General features: G+C 52.4%; 1 protein-coding gene across 3 annotated transcripts in view; it reads right to left on the bottom strand.

Annotated features, from left to right (window-relative positions):
• MAP2K3 (mitogen-activated protein kinase kinase 3) overlaps positions 1 to 22,019 on the bottom strand; it is a 41,115-nt gene extending 19,096 nt beyond the window's left edge. The window contains exons 1-2 of one of the 3 annotated variants that reach the window (XM_036278386.1): positions 21,814 to 22,019; positions 21,342 to 21,381 (exon numbers count right to left, since the gene is read on the bottom strand). Coding sequence is in view for 2 of the 3 variants with exons in the window: in XM_036278385.1 (XP_036134278.1) it covers positions 11,347 to 11,395 (49 nt within the window). In the remaining variant the exon portion in view is untranslated. Of the gene's footprint in view, positions 1 to 11,346; positions 11,498 to 21,341; positions 21,382 to 21,813 lie in introns of those variants that run through there. The other 2 variants (XM_036278385.1, XM_036278387.1) reach the window with 2 other exon arrangements.
• Positions 22,020 to 23,442: the final 1,423 nt, after the last annotated feature.

Here is a 23,442-nt window from a genome sequence, read left to right as displayed (position 1 = left end):
GGGTGGAGACCAGAGAGGCTGCTTTCTAACCCACAACGCACACCCGGCCCCTGCAGCTGAGAATAAATCCAGCCGAAAACACAACTGAGCACGAGAACGAACTCACACGAAGCCAACTCATAAGTCTGCAGACCTCCGAGCACGCTCCGTGCTCCGGAGAGAACGCGGCAGGGTGCGGGGCCTCCGGGGCCTCCCGGAGGTGAGGTGTGAGCTAGGGCTGCCTGGGGGGCAGCTGTGGAAAGCTCGAGAGCAAGCGTGGTCTGAGCACAGGGTCCCAGGGCAGGCGCTTGAGCAGGGAGGACGGGAGCAAAGGGGAGAGGCTGCAACCAGCCTGTGGGCACAGAGGGCACCGAGGCCACCCTGGTGCCAGTGACCCAGAAACCCCACCTCAAGGAACTCATCCCTGAGATACAACTCTCACAAGATAAAAATACACAGAGCACCTCCAGTGTACGAGGCCTGGCTGAGCACTGAGTCATCCCAGCTGACCCCTGCAGCAACCCCCGGGGCAGGCACAACTGGGGTCTCCATCACCGGCAGGACACTGAGGCCCGGGGTCTATGAAATCGAGTGACAGCGGGCCCTGGGCAGAAGGTGGTGAGCGCACTCTGGGTGCTGGGGGCGAGTGCAGGTGAGGAGAAGCAGGAGACAGGTCTGTGACAGCGAGAACATGCTGTTTGTACGTATAGGTTCAAACCACACACAGTACCAGCTACTGAACAGTAATGGAAAGAAAATAATAAGAAGGGCCCAGCTCAGTGGACTGAGCACCGTCCCATGGACTGAGAGTTCCTGGTTTGATTCCCGATCGGGGCACACGCCTGGGTTTTGGCTCAATCCCCACTGGGGGGCGTGCAGGAGGCAGCTGATCGACATTTCTCTCTCACATCAATGTCTCTAACTCTCTCTCCCTTCCTGTCTGTCCAAAAAAAAGTTAATAATAAAAACATAAAAGGAAAAAAAGACACCAAAAAATAAGAAGAGGAAGAAACCCTATTTAACCCACATCCTGGGCTGCGGTCGGTGTGGGACCCAGCGTCCGCTTCCACCCCAGAGCGGCCGCTGGACGTACCAGTGTCCCTCTTGGGCTCCTCGCAGCAGCACCTGCTCAGAACTGGCGGTGCCTCAGACTGTCCAGCGCAGATGCTGCCCAGAGACCTGAAAACTCGCTCAAGGTCACCCCAGGTAGCACCTCGGTCAGGATGGAATGCGGGCCCCCAGCTGCTCCACCCGTGCTGCTCCCGGGGACCCCCAGCTCCTGGCTCCCCACACCTCAGCTCCAGCCATGACACCCCTCCAAAGCCACTCTGGCGTTAGGACCCCTGAGCTGCTAGGTAACCATGGGCCGGCCAGGCACCCTCTGAGCCCCCGACCTCCTGGGGAGTGCAAGGGCCTCACTTGCAGGCGAGAATGAGCCCAGGCCAGGTGATAAGACAGAGCCAAGCTCCCACTGCAGACCTGTGTATGTGTGAGATCAGTGATGCCCAAGGGAGAGAACACACCCACGCTGATGGATGACCGTGAGGCTCAACAAGACCACGCATGTTAAACACCTGGCACCAAACAGGTCGAGCCACAGTCGTCCCGGCCCTGGCCCAAAGGTCTGTAGTTACTAGGGCATCCTCAGACCACAGGGTGGGCCTAGCCTGCAGAGTGAGCCCCCAGTGGCTGGAGGGCATAGGGCGGCCAGAGGCCAAGTCACAGACAATCGGGAGAAAAGACGGTGGGAAACACCCTACAACCCCACACCCAGCGGTCATGGCAGGTGTCCTGCCCCAGCCTCAGCAGCCACCGACCAGCACAGCACCACCTACTGGGTGCCCAGCAGTGCCCCCCAGCTCCCTGCTAACCCTAACAGTGCCCAAACCCTGCCACTGACATCAAAAAGCCTTCACATATCACTTTGCAGTCACTGGGGAATGCCATCCCCAGGACAGACCTCTGAGCTGCTGTCCTTGGCCATGCAGAAGGGCCGTGGGGGACAGCCCAGCACGCGGAAGGGCCGTGGGGGACAGCCCAGCACGCGGAAGGGCCGTGGGGGACAGCCCAGCACGCGGAAGGGCCGTGGGGGACAGCCCAGCACGCGGAAGGGCCGTGGGGGACAGCCCAGCACGCGGAAGGGCCGTGGGGGACAGCCCAGCACGCGGAAGGGCCGTGGGGGACAGCCCGCCAGGCAGAAGGGCCGTGGGGGACAGCCCGCCAGGCAGAAGGGTCAATGAAAAGCAACAAGACCAGCTGCAAACATTCAGGTCCATGAGCTTTGGGCCACCGAGTCCTCATAACCAGGCAACCGAGGTGCTAGTGTCACCCCCACGACACAGGTGAGGACACCAAGACCACGGTCATGGAAGAGGTGGGCCTCAACGGGGGCTGGCTGGGCCTTGCCACCTCCCATGCCAGTGCGGCCCCCGAACCAGGGTGTGGACGCGAGTCTGGGGCCTGGGCACAACAGAGCGTGACTGCATCTCGTGTGAGTTAGAGCTCAGGTTCAGGAGGACCGAGAGAGAGCACTGGGACCTTGCTCCCGCATGTTGTTGGTTTAGCTCAAGTCCTCTGTCATCAAAATCCTCCGGAGGCCCTGGCCGGTGTGGCTCAGCGGTGAGAGCATCGGCCCACGGACCAGTGAGCCGCGCGTTCCATTCCGGGCAAGGGCGCACACCTCGGCTGCAGTTCGTCCCCAGCCCTGGTCGGGTCCTGCGGGAGGCAGCCAGTCGATGTGCCTCTCACATCGATGTTTCTCTCTCCCTCACACTGTATCTAAAAAGTTGATGGAACAGTATCCTCGGATAAGGATTAAAAAGAAACTCTCCAGAGGCCTGGATGTTCTCTGCACTGACGTTTCTATGGCCCAGTGAGACAGGAGTTAAAAGAGCCCTCGGGGACCACCCTGCAGACCTGGGCCTGGTGCTGGGGAGCAGGGGGTCCATCGGGCGCTGCCAGACTCCTCACTTCGAGCAGCCGCCGTGACTTCACACGAGCTGTGCTCAGAAAGGCTCTGAGACAGACAAGGGATGAGGAACTAGGGAAGAGGAAAGCAAGGGTCGCTGCTTTAAACGTGGGCTTTGTAACTAGACTGCGCACTGAGAGCCGGAACCTGTGTGTTAAATGAGACACTGCTCCCTTTGGCTCCGCAGACAAAGGACACTCGCTCCCCAGCCTGCACACTGAAGGGATGGTGACAGGCGTCCGGAACCCCGGGTCTGGAGTGGGGGACATGGGCGCTGGGAGCATCCAGCGCAGTAGTGCGGCCAGTCCCAGAGCAGCGGGAGCCCCCAGGAAGAGGCCGCGGAGCCCTGGAGTGGGTCCCCCGGAGAGAGGAGCCTCAGAGAGCATCCGGGTCCAGCAGCAGCAGGTACCTCCTATGGCCCTTGCTCAGGTGTTCTTGGGTGACTGAGCCTCTTTGTGGGGCCGTCTGGAGGTGTGCATGTCAGGGATGGTTTTCCTAGAAGTCTGTCTGGACCCTACGGATCCCAAAGTAAACATGGAGAATCCTGTCTCCGGGCCGACGAGCCCATGATGGGGCCCTGCTGATACTAAGGTGCTGAGATGAGTCCTCTGATACTCCCCTTTGCAAGCACGGCCGAAAAAGTCAGCTGCGCGATCAGACAGAATGAACGAGAGGAAGCCGTTAAAGACTGTCTCGGAGCTTCGACGGCCTTCTCCCCCAAGCTAAAGTGAAACTGTAAAAGGATTTACAGAAAATAAAAAAGAGAGAGACAAATGAAGTATTTGAATAAATGGATCGACCTATGATGTCATTTAGGTGTCAACTCAATTCTTACAGGTACTAAAAATGGCTGTCCTTATTTTTTTTTTTTTTTTTTTTTTTTTTTTTTTTTTTATCCTCACCCGAGGATATTTTTCCATTTTTTGTACAGATAGAGTGGGAGGGAGAGAGAGGAAGGGGAGAGAGAGAGAAACATCGACGTGAAGGGACACATCGAGTGGCTGCCACCCGCACGACCAACCAGGGCCGGGGACAAACTGCAACCGAAGTACGTGCCCTTAGCGGGAACCGAACCCAGGTCTCTCTGTACCGCAGGCCGACGCTCTAACCGCTGAGCCAAACTGGCCAGGGCTGGCTGTCCTTATTTTTAAAGGGGAAAGGTCTTTTGGGACTTCACTCATCAAGGACAGATATAAATTGTAAATTTCTCCAAAACAGAATTTGGATCCAACCGTTGTCTGTCTGTGTCCGTCTACAAATGTAAGTGGTAAATGTGAGATAATTTTCTACCTCTGGATGATACTGCTAAAATTAATGTAAAGGCAAGTACTTGTAAGGAGTGGGAATTCTAAAATTCTCAGAAATAGAGAAACGAACCCAAATGCTTCTCAAGTTCATGTGACCTAAGACTAATCCTTAGTGAATAAAAGCTGGCTTAAGTTTGTTGGTTTAAGTAAAAGAGACGTCTCTATCCTGCCTGGATTTTACAAAAATAAGTCCGTGTTAATAACTGACTTTGACGTCTATGAAATATGTTTCCAAAGGTTAAGTGACTTTGAAAAACGAGTAGTCAGGGCTATGAAAAACCCGCTTCCTTCTTCCCTGCTTCCTGGCTCCCGTCTTTCAGTTCTGACATTCCGTCATGCACTTAAGCGGGACTTAAATTAGAGGAACTTATGAGCTGACATCATTGAAAGGAGACGTCTTACACTGTTGCCAAGGTGTGATCAAGTTACTTCAAGAAAATGCCCAAGAAGTAACAGCCTCATTTCACAACGAGCTCTCAGGACACCAAGACTTTAAAAATCACTGACTGCCACCTGTTGGTTTTGTTTTTTGGAAAAAACATCCAATGAAATATACTCTCCAACCTCAATGGAAGGGGCCTTGGCAGACACCTGACCACAGTGGACATCGAGCCATCTCCGACACTCCCTCCGCCTACAACACATGGGTCTTCCAAATCATGGAAGACCCTGAAGGATGAGTCGGCGGACATCATAGGCAGACAGCTATCCCAAGACAGCGACAGAGTTCGACGCCCACAGGCTGACAGGAACTCAGAATCCACGCTGTTTGGTTTCCCTCACCTGCCTGCTAATATTAGTCATCACAGTCATGCTTGTCCCCTGGGTTTTCTGCGTAGTCCGGCTGGCCGTGATTACTCACAGGGGCAAATGTGACGCTAGGTGCCAAAAAGCCAAAAGGAGACAGAAGGCAAAACTCGATCTCCAGAGTTCACAGGACAAAAATGGTCCAGAGCGATGTTGTTCTTTTGTGTTTTTGTTCAGGGGGTAGGGGGGCTTTGTAATGAAGGCCATAACCCTTCCATTTATCTGTCTTTCCCTTTTGGGGAAAATCTGGGCCTCCACTCAGATCAATGGTCCAGTGTTGCCCCATCCCCAGTGGTCAACAAGATGAGGCCAATACCGAACTTCCCAGGAGTGAGCCTCCCAGGTGCTGAGACGGACCATCCCACCGAAAGGTTGGTGGTCAGTGCGTCCCTCGGACTGATTTATGACCAGAAGGGGGAACTGTGGACAAAACAAGGGTTCTACCGAAAGTAGCCTCACGAGGTGACCTGGTTATACATGTACCCCAGGCATGTAACTTCTTCACTAAAAGCCTGTCTGGGTGAGCACACTGAGGTGCCCCCTTTCAGACCCCCATCGACAGCAGACCCGCTTCCAGAGCACACAAGACCCTAACCACCCTGTAATGCAGTCCCCCCGGCTCTCCCCCCCTCCCCCCCAGGCTCTTCCCCCCCCCCCCCCCCCCGCGCTCCCCCAGCCCCCCTCTCCCCCAGCCCCCGCTCTCCCCAGCCCCCTGCTCTCCCCCAGCCCCCCCACGCTCCCCCAGCCCCCGTGCTCCACCACCCCCTCCTCTCCCCCACCCCCTCCTCTCCCCCACCCCCTGCTCTCCCCCAGCCCCTCCTCTCCCCCAGCCCCTCCTCTCCCCCAGCCCCTGCTCTCCCCCACCCCCTCCTCTCCCCCACCCCCTGCTCTCCCCCAGCCCCTCCTCTCCCCCACCCCCTGCTCTCCCCCACCCTCTGCTCTCCCCCAGCCCCTCCTCTCCCCCAGCCCCTGCTCTCCCCCAGCCCCTGCTCTCCCCCAGCCCCTGGCACCCTCCTCACCGTCTGCCTCAATCTCAATGCCAACCTGGGACTCTCCAGCACACCTGAGAGCCTGCTCCAGCATATGTATCACTTTGGCTCAAATAAACTTATAAATTTTTCAAAAACATAGGTACAAATAATTAAAAAATAAAGAAAAGCCTAACACAGCAGCAGGACAGTTGTCAGGGAGACACACTGCCAGCGGTCTTCAGGATACAGTTCTTTAAGTGAGTATTGGCTAGGATTGGAGAATCGATTGCATTTATTCTTTAAAATATAGATACATTGTATACATTCTATTGGTGTCTGAGATATACTTACACTTACAAAATTAAAGAGGAGTAACAGAAGGCCCACCTGCTCGGCCAGGACGTGGGAGGTGTCAGCACAGCAGGCCCAGCTCAGACCGGGCAGGAGGGCTGGCACAGAGCCACTGGGGGCAGGGCACCCGCTGGGAGGGGGACAGAGAAGCCAGGGTGGCTCCTGGAATGCCAGCTCGGAAGTGACCCCCTAGAGAGACCCTCGGGTGGTGGCGGGGGAGAAGGGTGACAGGGACCTGTGCCATGGACTGGGGTGCAGGGTAGGAAAACTGCTTCAGGGTGAACCAGGTGACCCGCTCGAGTTGCATGTGGACCCAGACTTGGTGTCTGGGAGCCTCGAGGGGCCTACCAAACTGCTAATGTCTGCTCTTCATGCCCCTCATATGGAGCCTTTCGGGTTTCCCATGGCCACGGCTGGGGAACAGCAGGCTTTCATAGAAGCAGCTACGAACCCCCAGGTCAGGAGCTGACTTCGGGCAGGCCCGCCTCATCCACACCCTCGGACAGGCTGGGGCCCTCTGTGTGATGTCCTCCGCGAGCTGTTCCTCTGGGGCCAATGACCACACAGCACGGCTCCTGAGGTCGGCCTGTGGTTGCTAAGGCTCTGCACCCAGCCTGACCCTGCACCCCTCAGGTCGACGGGCACACCTGGCCGTGCGTGTGCTCTCAGAACCACTACCCCCCAAGGCCTCCTCCTGCTCAGGGCCCCTCACACACCCCTGTGTTCCTCAGCTAGCACCGTGCCGGGCTGATGAAGGTCTACCAACTGAGAGGCCAGCCAAGGAGGCTCCTATCCTCCCGGTTCCCCACCCCACACTTCCCACTGATGTTTGGGGAGAGGGAGACCTACAGCACCCAGTCCTCTCTGTTCCCCTGGGGCCCTCCCCAAACAGGCCAAGAAGCCATGGCAGCCCTCCGCTTGGGGACTGGTGGGGACAGAGCCTGGCACTCCGGCTGGCCAGAGAGCCCTGTCACAGAGCTGCCGAATGCCTCATCAGAAGGCCCTGTCCTGTTTATTCATCACCAATGAACAACTGCCGGAACCACAGCAGTAAGAAAATAATAACAGATGCCATTCCTTTGACCAACACTATCTGGAATCTTGACCGCCACCCTGCAAGGGAGGGGTGTTTACTCCCACTTGACAGAAGAGGAGACTGAGGGTCAGAGAGGGTGAGTGAGGAAGTCAGGAAGCAGTGAAACAAACCGGAATTTGGATGCAGGCCCCTGCACACGCCCACGCTCAGGCTCCACCCCCACTTCCAGGTTCCTTGTAGGGAGAGGACAGTCCTGCTGTGCCCAGCACCTGACGCTTAGCAAGAGTGAAGTGCATTTGCCTACATCCATCTTCGTGGCTGCCAGCAGGATAGGCAGGTGAGGTCTCCATTCCCCTTCTGCAGAGGAGGGCACTGAGGCCCTCTTCAGAAAGGTGGGCCACGCCCAGGGGACTGAGACCACTGACAGAGTGCACCCCACTTGTCCCATGTCACACAGCAAAGAGGCTAAGCTGAGATCTGACTGTAGACCATCTTCCCGAGTTCAGGTCGACCCCACACCACCTTTGTTCCTCAGCCTCCCCGAGCCCCCAGCAGTGCATCTGAGCTCAGGAGCTTGCCACCACCTGCTCCACGAGCAAAAGGAAGCAGGGCACTTGCCTAACAGAGGAAGTTCTGGGTGGGGCTGGCACAGGGCCAGGAGGAGAAGGGGCCCAGCCCCTTCTGAGGTCCAAGAAGAGGGTCACCTGCCTTGCCCAGCTCAGAGCCAGATGCTAACCTGCAAGGCTAGGGCCCACAGCCTCCTTCCTACCCAGCCACTGGCAGGCCATCGCCCTTTAAGCAGCAGCCAGCAGGATGGCATGCCGGCGCGTGAGTCAGTGCCCAGTGCCTGCTGACTCACCCACCGGAAGCCTCCCGCTGCCCTGGCTCTGTCCCCACAAAGGCAACTGAGAACTTTGCTCCCTTCAGGTCCTGGGCCACAGGCTGATAGTTTCCTGTGCGTCACAGCAGGGGTGGAGGAAGTCCCCAAGGTGCCACCCTCCAGTCTTTCCAACAGCTGGACAGGGACACAACAGGGGTGGAGGTGGGGCCAGGACACAGACAGGGCTCCCCACAGCCTCAGTGTGCCACTGGGCAGCAGGGAGCAGCACGGAGGCCAACCATAAATGCCCACTAGGTGTGGTGGGGGAGTGACAGAACCGTGTGGCACCACCAAGGGCAAATGTAGCCTGAGGCAGCAAACCAGAACCACGCGGACCGAACAAGCCTCTGCCCACTGGCCCCGGTGCCAACTGTCTTTAGCTTCTGACCCCAGCCAAAGACGGCACGTGGGGAGGAAGCCGGAAAGCCAGCAGGGCTGTGGGGCCTGGGCTTGGAGCACTCAGGGGAGCCCCTCAGGCCAGCGGCACGGAGGGTGAGGCAGGGCAGGAAACGCAAAGGTAAAGTTCCCATAAGGTCAAGAGCCAACCACACCCGGCTTTGTTCATGTTCCTTCAGGGTGCCGGGGAGGAGCACCACACCAGGGCACTGTGCCCAGGATGGGGAGGGCACAGGTGAGCACCAGCTCTGTGGACTCAGTGCGGCCACACATGCCCCATCTGACCTTGGTTTTGCCATCTGTTAAATGGGCGGGACTGCAGTGAGTATGAGATGTGCCAACTGTAAAGGGCTGTGTACAAAAGAGGCATTACCTCTAGCTCAGTCCGTCCTCCAGGCTGGGCCTGCACTGGAAGAGACACCTGCTGGGGTGAGGGCGCGTCCCACCAGCTCAGCTCGAGCATCCAGCACAGGCATAGAGGGGCACTGAGGAGGCCTTTGGAGACACACAGTCCTAGGCAGAACCGTGGCTCCATCTGGCACAGCTGTGTGACCTTGGGCAAGGCACTGACCATCTCCGAGTGTCCCCATCTCTGGATGGGGCTGGGAGAGATAAACGGGAGAGCTCATGGCACACGGGAAAGCTTGCTGAGTGGGAGCTTTGGGGATGTTTGCTGAGAGGGCATTGTGGCTCCCCCACCACATCCTTTCTCAGACCCCGAAAGGCTGACAGGGTCCCTGGGCCCTGGGGAAGGCCTTCCATCTTACCCACCCAACATCACCTGTTACCTGAGCTCACAGACTGGAAACTCACCTCTCTACAGAGGCTCAGGGAGGGCAAGGCCAGGACTAAAGTCACATAGCATAGGGGGATCAAAGAGTGTCCCCCAAAGTGCTTTTTCCCTTCACACCCCTGCAATTTTAACAGACCCCAATGAGGCATTCCCTGCCTGGGAGCTCTGCAAGGCCCTTCAGCAACAAGCTGTTCCAACCTCTTCGTTCTGAAAACACTGTCAGAGAGATGAGGGGCTGCCCCTAGCCCCCGGCCCTGGCCAAGCCAGGCCTAGACCCCGAGCTGGAGAAAGCATCTGATTCCCCAGTTCTCCAGAGTGGAGAAACTCATGATTTCCTGGTTCCCAAGCTCCACAAGGTCTGTGCAAGTCCCTCCCCAGCCACCACCCCCCTTGAGTGCCTCCCGAGTTACTCACAGTGGTTGGGCAATGGTCAGGGATCCGACATCCCACTTACGACATCCCACTTACGTAAGATATAATTACCCTGCCCACCTCCAGCTGGGCCCTGGCTCACAGACACCACAGCCCCTCCCCAGGATTCTGCATACCCTCCCACTGCCCAGGCCTCCAGAGAAAAAGAGGTAAGGATAGCTCCTAATTAGGGGTCCACTAAGTGCCAGCTATTCCCCTTCTTCCCCCCTCCATTTCTGAGGCTGCAGTCCAAGCACAGGCAAGGCCGTGACCCCACACGGCTGAGCTCTTTCTAGCAAAACACATGGTGACCGTCTCTCCCCAAGCACCTACTGTGCACCAGGCACCATGCTGAGGTCTTCGTCTCATCACCCCCTCTTGCTTACAGCTTGAGTATTCACGATCTCATGCCACACTTCAGAGCACAGAGAAGACAGGCGCGGTCGCCCCTATTTTACAGGTAAGGAGACTGAGGCCCAGTGACACTCCTACTCCCGGAGTGAGACCGCCCATTCATTACAGCTATGTCCAGTATGGAAATCTCTCGCACAAGCCAGCCCACTGACACACCGACATGCCAGAAACATCCTTTCCTCTTCCTGCAGAAAAATCCCCCTTTCACCCTCCAAGTCTCATCCTCCCCGCCCCCACCCCCATGACAAATCCTGTTGCCACCGCAGCCACCACCTCATAGAAATTTCCAGGAAGGCGGGCTACTTGGAGGAGACGAGCAAGCCCATTGCACAGCCAGCACCCTGGGCTGGCAGCTGGCCCAGGACCCACAGACAGCAGGGACAGGCCTGGCCATAATCAACTCTGGAGACACGGGGCTGGGGGAGGGGGCTCCCCAGTGTAGAGAGAAGCATGCAAGTCATGAAAAGGAGCTGATGGAGAGGGGGTTGTGGGTCGGGGAAGGGTAGGAAGCCTAGAGAGATTCCCAGGGGACAGGATGCAAGCCGGCCAGGGATGGGGCAAAGGGGGGTCTACAAGTATGGCGAAAGTTGGGGGAGCGGAGGACAGAGGGTTCTGGGCTGGAGTCCAGCCAGGGCAACCCACGGGTTGGGGTGTAGCAGTTACAGTGAGATTCCCCAGAAGGGGAGCACCGCTGGGGCCCAAATGGAATGTCATTCCAATCACAGCCTGGATCCAGCCCTGGGACCCACACGTGGACGGGGCCGGGTGCAGGATCCGAGTGAACCCCACCTGGGTGCAGCTGAAGGACCGAGACTGGGAAAGTTCCTGGCCAGGGTGCAGTTCCGGCCTAATGAGGTCAGAGTGAAGTTCCCGACCTGAAGAGGGGTGATCGGAAGGCGGTCCCAGCTGCAGGCCTACATCGGGGTGCAGATGAGGCCCCAGGCTGGGACCCGGAGTGGGCAGGGGTCGTATGGGGCGGGCCGGGGTGGAAGCAGAGCTCGGGGTTCGCCCCCGTCGCGGCCGCGGCTCCTACCTTTGGGCTGGGGCATGCCAGCAGGCTGGCCGGAGGCCGGCGACTCCATGGTGCGGGCGCGCCCGGGCGGCGGCAGGGACTAGTCAAGAGAGCAGCGGGCTGGACCCGAGCGGAGCGCACTCATGGCTGCGGCGGGGGCCAGGGCGGACCGGCGGGAGGACGGAGAGCAGCGGCACCGACGTGTCCACGGCCGGCGGCAGGGGACCCAAACTGTGCGGTGCCTCCGGAGCCGGGTCGGAAGGCGCCGAAGCAAGCACCGCCCCCTCGCGCCGATTGGCCCGCCAGTCTCCAGGGCCCGTCCCCTGCCTATCAAACGCCAGCCTGGCCTTGCCTGTCAAGCACTAGCCTCGCCATTTGTTGGCCCAGAACCCAACTCCTCCCACTGTCAAGCCCGCCCGCCGCCCTGAAACCGGGGCCCCCCAGGCCCCGCCCCTCCAGGCTGGAGCCCTGCCCCTCGCGCCGCCGGTGTCGCGCCGGCCTGGCTCGCTCCTGGGCAGGAGGCCTGGCACCAGCACGTCCCAGCCCGCTGCGCCCCGACCGTGCGCTCTGTGGCCCGCCCCGGGTGCGTGCGTCATCTGGAAAAAACTCCAGACCTTCAGGGTGTCCCTCCGGGGGCGCTGGGGAGCGGGAAGCAAGGTGCTGCGGAGTGCTTTAAAATACAGCCCAGAGTGCAGATCCCGACTGGGCTGCCTTCTAGCCAGGGGTGACCTTGGACAAGTCCGGCCACCCCGGAGCCTCGTTTGCGCCTCTGTCCAGGAGCTGGCGTCTAGCAGCCCTGCCTCCGGGTGCTTCCGATGAGAGTGGCACCGGCTTTCGAGGACGCGAAGTAAATGTGTGAGCTTGGTCACGGCTCAGGGCGAACCTGGCGGGCGCGCGTTCGTTCAGCAGACTCCCCTGAGCGCCCAGTCTGCATCAGGCACCACGAATGGTGGGGACACAGTGGGAAGCCAGCAGATGTATCTTCAATGGTCGCGTCGCTGCTGTCCCCCATTCTACACATGGAGAAACTGAGTCTCAGAGTAAGATGGCATTTCAATGTCTTTTTCTCCAGTCTCAGGTTTGACAAAGGTTTCATCCTGGCTGTCTAATGGGCCTTTGGTTTTCTCGTCTTGGGGCCTCGGTGTGCTCATCTGGATGATGGTCAGATGGGCCAGTCCTCCATGTGCTCCCGCACGGAGCCTTGGTAGATTTAAGGAGCCCCTGATCAATCTGGTACTGGGGTCAGGTGACTATATGGAAAACTATGGATTAGTGAGGGCAGGAAGCTCCTGGCAAAGGTCAGGGGGTCAGCCCTTTGCCTCAGGACAGGCATGAGTGTGTGGCCTGCCAGGGACTTCATGTGATGGAAAGAGATTCCACCACCTGCTAGAAATGCTTGGAGCAGGGGTGCTGACCTCTGCTTGCCCATCTGTAAAACACGGATAATCCCTGTGTGGCCCCACCCATACAGTGATGGGGAAGGCCAGATAAGATAAGGGGGGAGACCTTATAATTATCATTTTTCTCTTCCTGTGTCTCTTGCTTACCCTTTCCAGAAAGTGGGTGGAAAATCATGAGCTAAAGACTCAAGACAGGTAAAGGTTCAAATATCAACTCTGTCCCTTACTAGAAGTCACTAAACAGCTCCATGGCTGTCCCATGGGACAAGGCCTCTCTGAAATCGGTTCATGAGTTCAGGCTTGGAAATGCTTGGTTCAAGGCCTGGTGCTCACTAATGCCCAGAACGTGTTTGTAAGCACACTGTGGGCCACCTCCTACAGGAAGCCATGCTGGCCTTACCACTCCTGGATGTCTGGAGTGGCCCAAAGCACTCTGTCCCAAATGGGCTATGTGACCTTGGGCTAGTCATTTCCTATCAGGACCTGCTGCTTATCCATTTGACAATGGACACCCAGCAGCAACTACCTCCCTGCCAGGACTGCAAGTCTGGCCTGGTGTGTTTTCTGGGTTCAGGCCCCTGACGATTAATCAAACTTCTGTTCCTCCCATCTTTCCCCTCTACCCTCTCACCATAATTCCTGGGGCTGGTTGGCCCCTCCTGGGCAGGACTCTTGCCAACTCATTCTCTGCTGCGTTCCTGATGCACAGCCCAGGGCCTAGCACATAGTAGGTGTCTAATAAATATCGGAGGAATAAACAAAGGAAGGACAGAAAGCATGCCACAGACATCGATGAAATGCCTCTGGTGCTGTGCTGGCCTCCCAGGCGCCCGTATGACTCAGAGGGGCCCTTCAGCTGGAGACCGTGACAAGGTTAGTCAGGGAGCCTGACAGACAGCCCAAGAATTACAAAACTCCATGTAGGGTGCTATAAATAGATGCATGAGCAAGAGTCCCCGGAAGCTCCAGACTTCACCTGGGTGAGGTCAGGGAAGGCTCCTCAGAGGAGGTGACTTTGAGACTGGACCTTTAAGGATCCCTAGAAGCTTGTCAGGAAGAGAAGCAAGAGAGCATCTCCATGGAAAGAGCTGTAGGTATGAAAGGGGTCTACAGGGAGTACCCCTGAAGAACTTCTTTGTCTCTTCTGAGCTGGTTCAGCAACATCTGTTGGCCTCCCTCTGCCTCTGAGTAGCACCGTGAGGCTGGGAAACTCCACAACCACTCAGAAACCAGGAGGGGCATTCGATGAGGTCACAACCGTTGCCTCATACCCTGGCTCCAAAAGAAAAGTCTCAAACACCCTTCTCTGTAGACTCGGGGAAACTGAGGCACAGATGGAAAGGGGTATGACCAAGTCTGATGTGGGTGTGAGCTGAGGTGCACAGGACCTGGGGTGACAGAGGAGAGGGTGGTCTGAACCTAGGATCAGGGAAGCTCATTCATTCATTCATTCATTCAGCAATTTATTGATCACTTACTGTGTAACTAGCACAAGAACACAGCACTGAACAAGAGAGTTACAACTCCCTGCCCCGGTGGGCGAGCCAGACCAGCAAAATGCGTAAGCAAAATTATAGTCTGTCAGAGGATAACACTATGGAGACCAGGCGGGAAAGGGACATGGATGGAGTATGTCTGGGGAGAGGGAGGTCTGAAAAAGCCTCACAGGACAGAAACGTCAACCTAGACTTGAGGACAATAGCGTGTGCCAAGGCCCTGATATGGACGGCTTGTAGGGGAATAACAGCACAGCTGGGCCAACCCACTGGACCCCTTTTAAACCTCAGTCCACATACCCCAAATACACATGCGCACACTCATGGACGAATGAATTGCACAAGCGTGTGCAGGCATGTGGAGTGGCCACACAGGCTCAGGTACATCCACAGACACAATCCACAGGCACAGCTGTGCCCCCACACTGTCCCTACGCCGATGTCACCTCCATGACCGGCTGGTCCATGGCGCCCTCTGGTGGCCAGTCCTGGCATGGGGAGCTCTGGGCAGCGTCAGCGACCCTCTCTCCTGCCCCCCTCCTCTGCTTCCTGGCCCAAGATTCTCCACGCTGCAACCAGAGAAAGCCTTCCAAAATACAGGGCTGGCCAAGCTCCAAAACCTGCCAAGGCACCCTAAGGGCCGCAGACATCTCCCTAGTCCAGCCACTCCCAACTCAAGCTCCCCTCCCTGGACCTTTCTTTGCAAAGGCTGTTTCCACAGCTGGGAATGCCCTTCCCTGCATTCTCGTTTCTATTCCCTTCAGGAAGGACCAGCTGTTCCCAGGTCGCTGTTGCTCAGTTGGTTGGAGCATCATCCAGTACACCAAAAGGTCACAGGTTTGATTCCCGGTCAGGGCATATACCTAGGAGGCAACCAATTGATGTTTTTCTCTCACATCAATGTTCCTCTTTCTCTCTCTCCCCCTCCCCCTCTCTCTAAAAGTAAATGAGCATGTCCTTGGGTGAGGATTTTTTAAAAAGAAGGGCCAGCTTTGAAACCAGAAGCAGAGACTCTCCCTGGAACCACCATCCCCAGTAACCCCACCCAGCCACCCTCATTAAGAAACCCAGTTCTGGAAAAACAAAAAATGGCGGCGGAGTGAACGGAGCTACACACACCGTCTCCCAGAACCAAACTGGAATTACAACTATAACACAGACAAATTGACGGGAAAAAGCAACAGAGAAGCAGCTTGCGAGGACCATACAATGAGGGACACTGACTCAATCCTGGTAGGATTGCGAATGCGGGAGACGGGGGCTGGGAGCCGATAGTCATCAGCTCGGCAGCGGCCTCAGCTGGGAGCAGCGCCCTCGGGTTACACCCCCAGGCGGCTCCGCAGGGCAGCCGGACAGAGGCTAAAACAGCCACAGCCACTCACCTTGGGCTCCGGCAGAGGGAGGGCAGACTGGACTGGAACTGTGTGGGGACACTCGGGGTTTGGAGGGCGCTCAGAGCTTTTGCTGAGTGCAGCCAGACAGGAAGGTGGGCATATTGCTCCATCCCAGGGCTCTGAGGAGAGGCAGCAGCCCCTCCCTCGGAGATCCAACCTCACCCTGTAGGCCATTGAAGTGCTAATTGAGGCTTATTAACAACCAGCATCTGCCCCACCCTCGTGAAATCCCCTTGTGCTGAGCACCTGAGGGAGTTTTTCAATCAACTGACAACCCAAAACTCATCAAGTAACCTCGACTGCTAGCCTCCAAGCAAAAAGCTAGAGGATAACAGTACCTTTCCTGGGCTAGCAACTTTAACCAGGAAAGTAAGACTTGACAGTGGTGTTCAACGTGGGTCCTCATCGCTCACCTAAACACAGGAGAGGGAGCCACAAACAGCAGAACACCAACACCCAAGGGAAAACTTGACAGGCTCCAAAGCCCACTGTGATAAACAAAATGGTGAAACACAGAAACAGAAGCCAAATGAAAGAGCAAGACACCTCCACCGAAGATGAGATCAATGTGGAGCAATTAGGCATGTTAACAGAGCTAGAATTCAGAGCCATGATCTTGAGGAAGCTGAACAGCATGAATAAGGACATAGAGACACTGAAAATAAGCCAATTGGAAATTAAAAACCATCAAGAAGAGATAAAAAATGACATATCAGAAATGAAAAACACACTGGAAGGTTTAAAAAGCAGAGTAGAGGAAGCTGAGGACCGGATCAGTGAATTAGAAGACAGGGTAGAAAAAATCAACCAATCAGAAAAACAAAAGGGAAAACTATTAAAAAACAGGAAGACAGCTTAAGAGAACTGTGGGACAACTGGAAACGTAATAATATTCGCATCATAGGAGTCCCCGAAGAAGAAGAAAATGAGCAAGAGATAAGAATATATTCAAAAAAATAGTGACAGAACACTTCCCTAATTTGGTGAAGGAAGGAGGCATTCAAGTTCAAGAAGCACAGAGAGTCCCAAGTAAGAAGAACCCAAACAGGCCCACACCAAGACACATAGTAATTAAAATGCCACAAATTAAAGACAAAGAGAGAATCCTAAAAGCAGCAAGAGATAACCAACAGGTTACCTACAAAGGAAGCCCTATAAGGCTCTCAGCTGACTTCTCACAAGAAACACTACAGGCCAGAAGGGAATGGCATGAAGTAATCAAAGTCATGAAAAACAAGAATCTGAATCCAAGACTACTCTACCCAGCAAGGCTATCATTCAAAATAGAAGGTCAAATAAAGAGCTTCCCAGACAAAAAAAGGCTAAGGGAATACATTAGCACCAAAGCAGCACTGCAAGAAATGTTAAAAGGACTGCTGTAATTAGCAGTAGAAATGGGAAGAAAAATAGAACCACACTAAACAAAAATGGCAATAAATAAGTATATATCAATAATCACCTTAAATGTAAATGGATTGAATGCTCCCATAAAAAGACATGGAGTGGCTGATTGGATAAGAAAGCATGACTCATCTATATATTGTTTCCAAGAGACCCACCTCACAACAAAAGACTCACATAGGTTGAAAGTGAAGGGATGGAAAAAAATTTTCCAAGCACATGGAATGCAAAAAAAAGCTGGGGTAGCAATACTCATATCTGATAAAATAGATTTCAAAATGAAGACCATAACAAGAGACAAAGAAGGCCACTACATAATATTGAAAGGATCTATCCAACAGGAAGATATAACCTTGATAAACATATATGCACCCAATATAGGAGCACCAAAATATATTTAAAATCTTCTGGAGGACTTCCAAGGAGAAATCGACAACAATATAATCATAGCAGGGGACTTCAACACCCCGTTGACAGCACTGGATAGATCCTCTAGGCAAAAAATTAGAAGGAAACAGAGACTCTAAATGAAGCACTAGACCAAATGGATTTAATACATATCTACAGAGAATTACACCCCACAACTACAGAATACACATTCTTCTCAAGTGCACATGGGACATTCTCAAAGATAGACCACATGATAGGACACAAACTAAATCTCTACAAGTTCAAGAAGATTGAAATCATATCAAGCATCTTCTCAGATCACAATGGCATGAAACTAGAAATCAATTGTAACAAGAACATGCAAAGACATTTCCACACATGGAGGCTAAATAGCATGTTATTAAACAATGAATGGGTCAACGAGGAGATCAAGGAAGAAATTTAAAACTTCCTGGAAACCAAAGAAAATGAACACACAACACAAAATCTATGGGATGCAGCGAAAGCAGTTCTGAGAGGGAAGTTCATAGCACTACAGGCCTACCTCAAAAAACAAGAAAAATTTCTAATTGACTGTCTAACCTCACAACTTAAAGAATTAGAAAGCAAACAAAAAGAAAACCCCAGAGCAAGTAGAAGGAAGGAAATAGTAAAGATCAGAGCAGAAATAAATGACATAGAGACCAAAAAAACAATTCAAAGGATCAATGAAACAAAGAGCTGGTTTTTCGAAAAGATAAACAAGATTGATGGACCCTTAGCTAGACTCACCAAGAAACAAAGAGAGAGAACCCAAATACACAAAATCAGAAATGAAAGAGGAGAAGTAACAACCAACACCACAGAAATACAAAAGATTGTTAACAACTATATGGCAACAAATTCGACAATCTAAGCAAAATGGACAAATTTCTAGAAACACACAGTCTCCTAAAACTGGACTGGAAAGAGATAGAAAACTTGAACAGACCAATAACAACTAAGGAAATTGAAGAGGTAATCAAGACTCTCCCAGCAAACAAAAGCCCAGGCCCAGATGGCTTCATGGGGGAGTTTTACCGAACATTCAAAAAAGAACTAACACCCATTCTCCTCAAACTATTTCAAAAAATTCAAGAAGGAGGAAGACTTCCAAACACGTTCTATGAGGCCATCATAATTCTAATTCTAAAACCAGAAAAAGACACTACGAAGAAAGAAAACTACAGGCCAATATCCCTGATGAACATAGATGCCAAAATCCTGAACAAAATATTAGCAAATTGGATCCAGAAATACATCAAAAAAATTATTCACCATGACCAAGTGGGATTCAACCCAGGGATGCAAGGCTGGTACAATATTCACAAATCAATAAATGTGATACACCACATAAATAAGATGAAGAAAGAAAAACACATGATTATATCAATAGATGCTGAAAAAGCATTCGACAAAATCCAGCATCCATTTCTGATAAAAACGCTCAGCAATGTGGGAATAGAGGGATCATATCTTGACATAATAAAGGCCATATATGAAAGACCTACAGCCAACATCATACTCAATGGACAGGAACTAAAAACATTTCCATTAAGAACAGGAACAAGACAGGGATGTCCACTTTCGCCACTCTTATTTAACATTGTACTGGAAATCTTAGCCAAGGCAATCAGACATGAAGAAGAAATAAAAGGGATCCAAATTGGAAAGGAGGAAGTGAAACTGTCATTATTTGCAGATGACATGATATTATACATAGAAAACCCTACAGACTCCATCAAAAATCTACTAGACTTAATAAATGAATTTGGCAGCGTAGTAGGATACAAAATTAATGTCAAGAAATCGACGGCATTTTTGTACACCAATGATGAACTCACAGAAAGAGAAACTGAAAAAACAATCCCATTTACCATCGCGCCAAAAAAAATTAAGATACCTAGGAATAAACTTAACCAAAGAAGTAAAGGACCTATTTTCAGAAAAATACAGGTCATTGAAAAAAGAAATAGAGGAAGATATAAAAAAGTGGAAGCACATACCCTGTTCATGGATTGGAAGAATTAACATCATTAAAATGTCCATACTACCCAAAGCAATCTATAGACTCAATGCAATCCCCATCAAAATACCAATGACATATTTCACAGAACTAGAACAAATACTTCAAAAGTTCATATGGAACCAAAAAAGACCCCGAATAGCCACTGCAATCTTGAAAAAGGACAAAGTAGGTGGGATCACAATACCAGATATCAGGTTATACTACAAAGCGACTGTAACCAAAACAGCCTGGTACTGGCACAAGAACAGGCATATAGACCAGTGGAACAGAACTGAAAACCCAGAAATGGACCCAAGGCAATACGCTCAATTAATATTTGACAAAGGTGGCAAGAGCATACAGTGGAGTAAAGACAGCCTCTTTAATAAATGGTGTTGGGAATATTGGACAGTTCATTCATGCAAAAAATGAAACTAGACCATCAACTTACACCATACACAAAAATAAACTCAAAATGGATAAAAGACTTAAATGTGACCCGTGACTCCATAAAAATTCTAGAAGAAAATGTAGGCAACAAAATTTCGGACATCATACGGAGCAGAATTTTCACTGATACATCACCTAAGGCAACAGAAACAAAGGAAAAAATGAACACATGGGACTACATCAAACTAAAAAGCTTCTGCACAGCAAAAGAAACAGTCATCAAAATGGAAAGGCAACCCACTGTATGGGAGAACATCATTGCCAATGATGTATCAGATAAGGGGTTAATTTCCAATATATATAGAGTGCTCATACAACTCCAGAAAAGGAAGACAAAGAACCCAATTTAAAAATGGGCACAGGAGCTGAATAGACACCTCTCCAAACAGGACATACAAAGGGCCAAGAGACATATGAAGAAATGCTCAACATCACTAATCATCAGAGAGATGCAAATTAAAACAACAATGGGGTATCACCTCACACCTGTCAGAATGGCCGCCATCAACAAATCATCAAACAACAAGTGTTGGCGAGGGTGTGGAGAAAAGGGGACTCTAGTGCACTGCTGGTGGGAATGCAGACTGGTGCAGCCACTATGGAAAACAATATCGTGTTACCTCAAAAAATTAAATATTGAACTTCCATTTGACCCAGTGATCCCACTTCTAGGAATATACCCTAAGAAGCCTGAAACACCAATCAGGAAGAATATATGTACCCCCATATTCATAGCAGCACTATTTACAATAGCTAAGATCTGGAAACATCCCAAGTGTCCATCAGTAGACGAATGGATAAAAAAGCAGTGGTACATATACACAATGGAGTATTATGCAGCGGTAAGAAAGAAAGATCTCTCATCCTTTGAGATGACATGGAGGGTCCTGGAAAGTATTATCCTAAGTGAAATAAGCCAAGCAGAAAAAGACAAATACCACATGATCTCACTTATATACGGAATATAATGAACATAACAGTCTGAGGAATACGGTAGACCCAGAAACATGGAAGTAGGGCACAGACTGACAACCCTCAGAAGAGGGGGTGGGGGGGTGGGAAGAGATAAACCACAGAACTTATATGCATGTATGTATGACCAATGGACATGGACAACTAAGCCGGGGATGGGGTGGGGGGGGGTGGGGAGGGGGGTGCCAATGGGGTAAAAAAGGTGAAATATCTGTAACAAAAAAATAAAAATAAATAAAATTTTAAAAAAAGAAACCCAATTCTGCCAGTAGTCGCGTCCTCATCTGCGTCTCCATCAGACGTGCTGCTGCAAAGCAGGGGCTGGTGCTGGTTCCTCCTGGCCCAGCATCACCCTGGCTGCAGGGGTGCTCTGGTGCAGAAGAAGGCACCCTTGAAGAGCTGGAGGGAGGCAAAAGCCTCTTAGCCGGGGCAGGCTCTGAAGTTATGGCACACAAAGGAGAAAATGTCAAGAGAGGGCAGGACTCACCTGCTCTATTTAAATGTCACCACTCGAAAAGGAGAAACATCTGTAACAAAAATAAATGAATAAAAAAAAAATAACAACAGCCAACACCAAATAAATAAATACATACATAAATAAATAAATGTCACCACTTGAGTATCAAAGGGTGAATTCATACAAGTTAGATGGCTCCACTAGCAAAACAGCAAGTACCATCTCTAGAGCGTCCACTACGTGGTAATTCCTCAAAGCACATCATCTCAGAGACAGTCCAATGCAAGCTGCATGGAGGCACTGACTTTGCTTTGGGCGCTGCGGTCTCCCCAGCATGCAGCAGGTGCTCAGTGAGCAGCTGTGCAATGGAGGAAGGCTCACTTCACCCCAGCTAGGTGAGAAGCAGATGGAAACTGAGGCTGAGAGGTGCCAGGGGCCACAGATGATGGCAGAGCCATTGCTGGAGCTCTTAGCGGGAGGCAGTTTTCCTGCCTTTTCCTACCTGAGCTGCCCTTCTTCTGAGGAAACAAAGCTGCTTTCTGGAAAGATGCCCGGCTCTTTGCTTCTGATGGAGCCCTGTGTTCTGCCCCACATCCTGCAGAGTCGCATAGGTGCCCAGACCTGGGCACCTCAGAAGCCCCAGCTCAGAGCCTGCCTGCCCCTGCTCTGGTCTTCACATGTGGCACTTCCTGTCTAGGAGGTGGTACAGGCATTGATCGACAGCTGTTGCACTCCAAGCCTGAGACTTGACATGACCTGATAAGGCCTTCATTTCACAGATGAGGAAACTGGGGCCCAAGGCTTCAAGCAGCTTGCCCGTGTCTCCCTGCCAAGAAGGATGAAAGCAGGCTTTTGACTCAGATCAGCGGAACAGCTACTGTGGATTGGGCATTTTACTATAAGTCTCATGCTTGTTATCTGGAATTCAGGACCTCAGAGTTGTTGGGGGAGTCATGGTACGGGGGAGAAGCACTACCAACGCAGAGACAAACAGCTTGCCCAAGACCATACGGCCAGGGAGAGGACAGGCAGAACTGCACTTGGATCAGGCTGACTCCACGCCCTGGGTGCACCCCAATATTGGCCTGCAAAGGGCTGTTCTCGAATCTAAGGGCAGTCGTGGCTCCTCCAAGAAGTAGGTGCGTGACCCTGAGCCAACAGGTGTCTCAGCCAAGCCTCAGAGATCATCATATCCACTTATCGGTGTTTCTGTTCCCTGTCACCACCCGCCTGGGCTCACAACCCTCCCAGGAAGAGTCTCACTCGCGCGCTGGCTTCTGTTTTCAGGAAACTCTGACCATTACCAGCTTCTTCCTTACGTTCCGCTCAGTTTGTCTCTTGGAAACCCCACACTCAAATCCATCCAGCCATTCAACTTTTGCCTGATACTGTGTGGAGAGTGGAGGGGCGGTGAAGAATAGGACATACAAGGTCCCTGCCTTCTTGGAGCAAGTCTGGGCAGATCGAGGAAAAGGCGAATATATCAATGAAAGTAAATAGATAAAAATAATTTCAAAGAGTGATAAGGATTATGAACAAAAGTCAAGACGGTGTTGTGGCAGAGCGATCGTGGGGTGTCTCCACTGGATGGGGTGGTTAAGGGAGCCGTCCTAGAAGTATCCTCTGAGCTCAGACTTAGGTGGCAATAACAGCATGTGAAACTGGGAGTAGGACTGACTTAAAATGTCCAGAAGGTACTCAGAGAGAAGGTGAGGGGGACTTCTAGTTAACCGTGAGCAGGGATACGTACTCCCTTCCCTCCCAAAACCCCACTAAAGTGACAGTAAAATTTTAAAACATTAAGGCATCATCTCACATGGGCAAAAAGAACAGAAAAGTCAATGACAGGGACAAGAGGAGTCCAGAAAATTTGCTGGAAAATAAATAGAAAGACTTAGCCGAGTTGAGGAAGGGGAAATCCAAGCATGCGGGGGGGGGGGGGGGGGGGGGGGAGCCAATCTGCAGCCAGACCACCGACAGGGTAGCCCCTGGGAGGCCCCTGCTTCCTCTAGAGGTGGAGGAGCAGGTGAGGATGGCAACAAAATCAATTAAGAACTTCTAAAAGAAGGAAGTATGCCTTGCAACTTCCCAGAACCGAAGGTCGTTCGTCTCCAGGTTGAGAGGACTCCTC

Source organism: Molossus molossus, unplaced genomic scaffold (assembly GCF_014108415.1).
Source record: "Molossus molossus isolate mMolMol1 unplaced genomic scaffold, mMolMol1.p scaffold_m16_p_28, whole genome shotgun sequence".
Lineage (NCBI taxonomy): Eukaryota > Metazoa > Chordata > Mammalia > Chiroptera > Molossidae > Molossus > Molossus molossus.
This window is presented reverse-complemented; position numbering and strand designations above follow the sequence as displayed.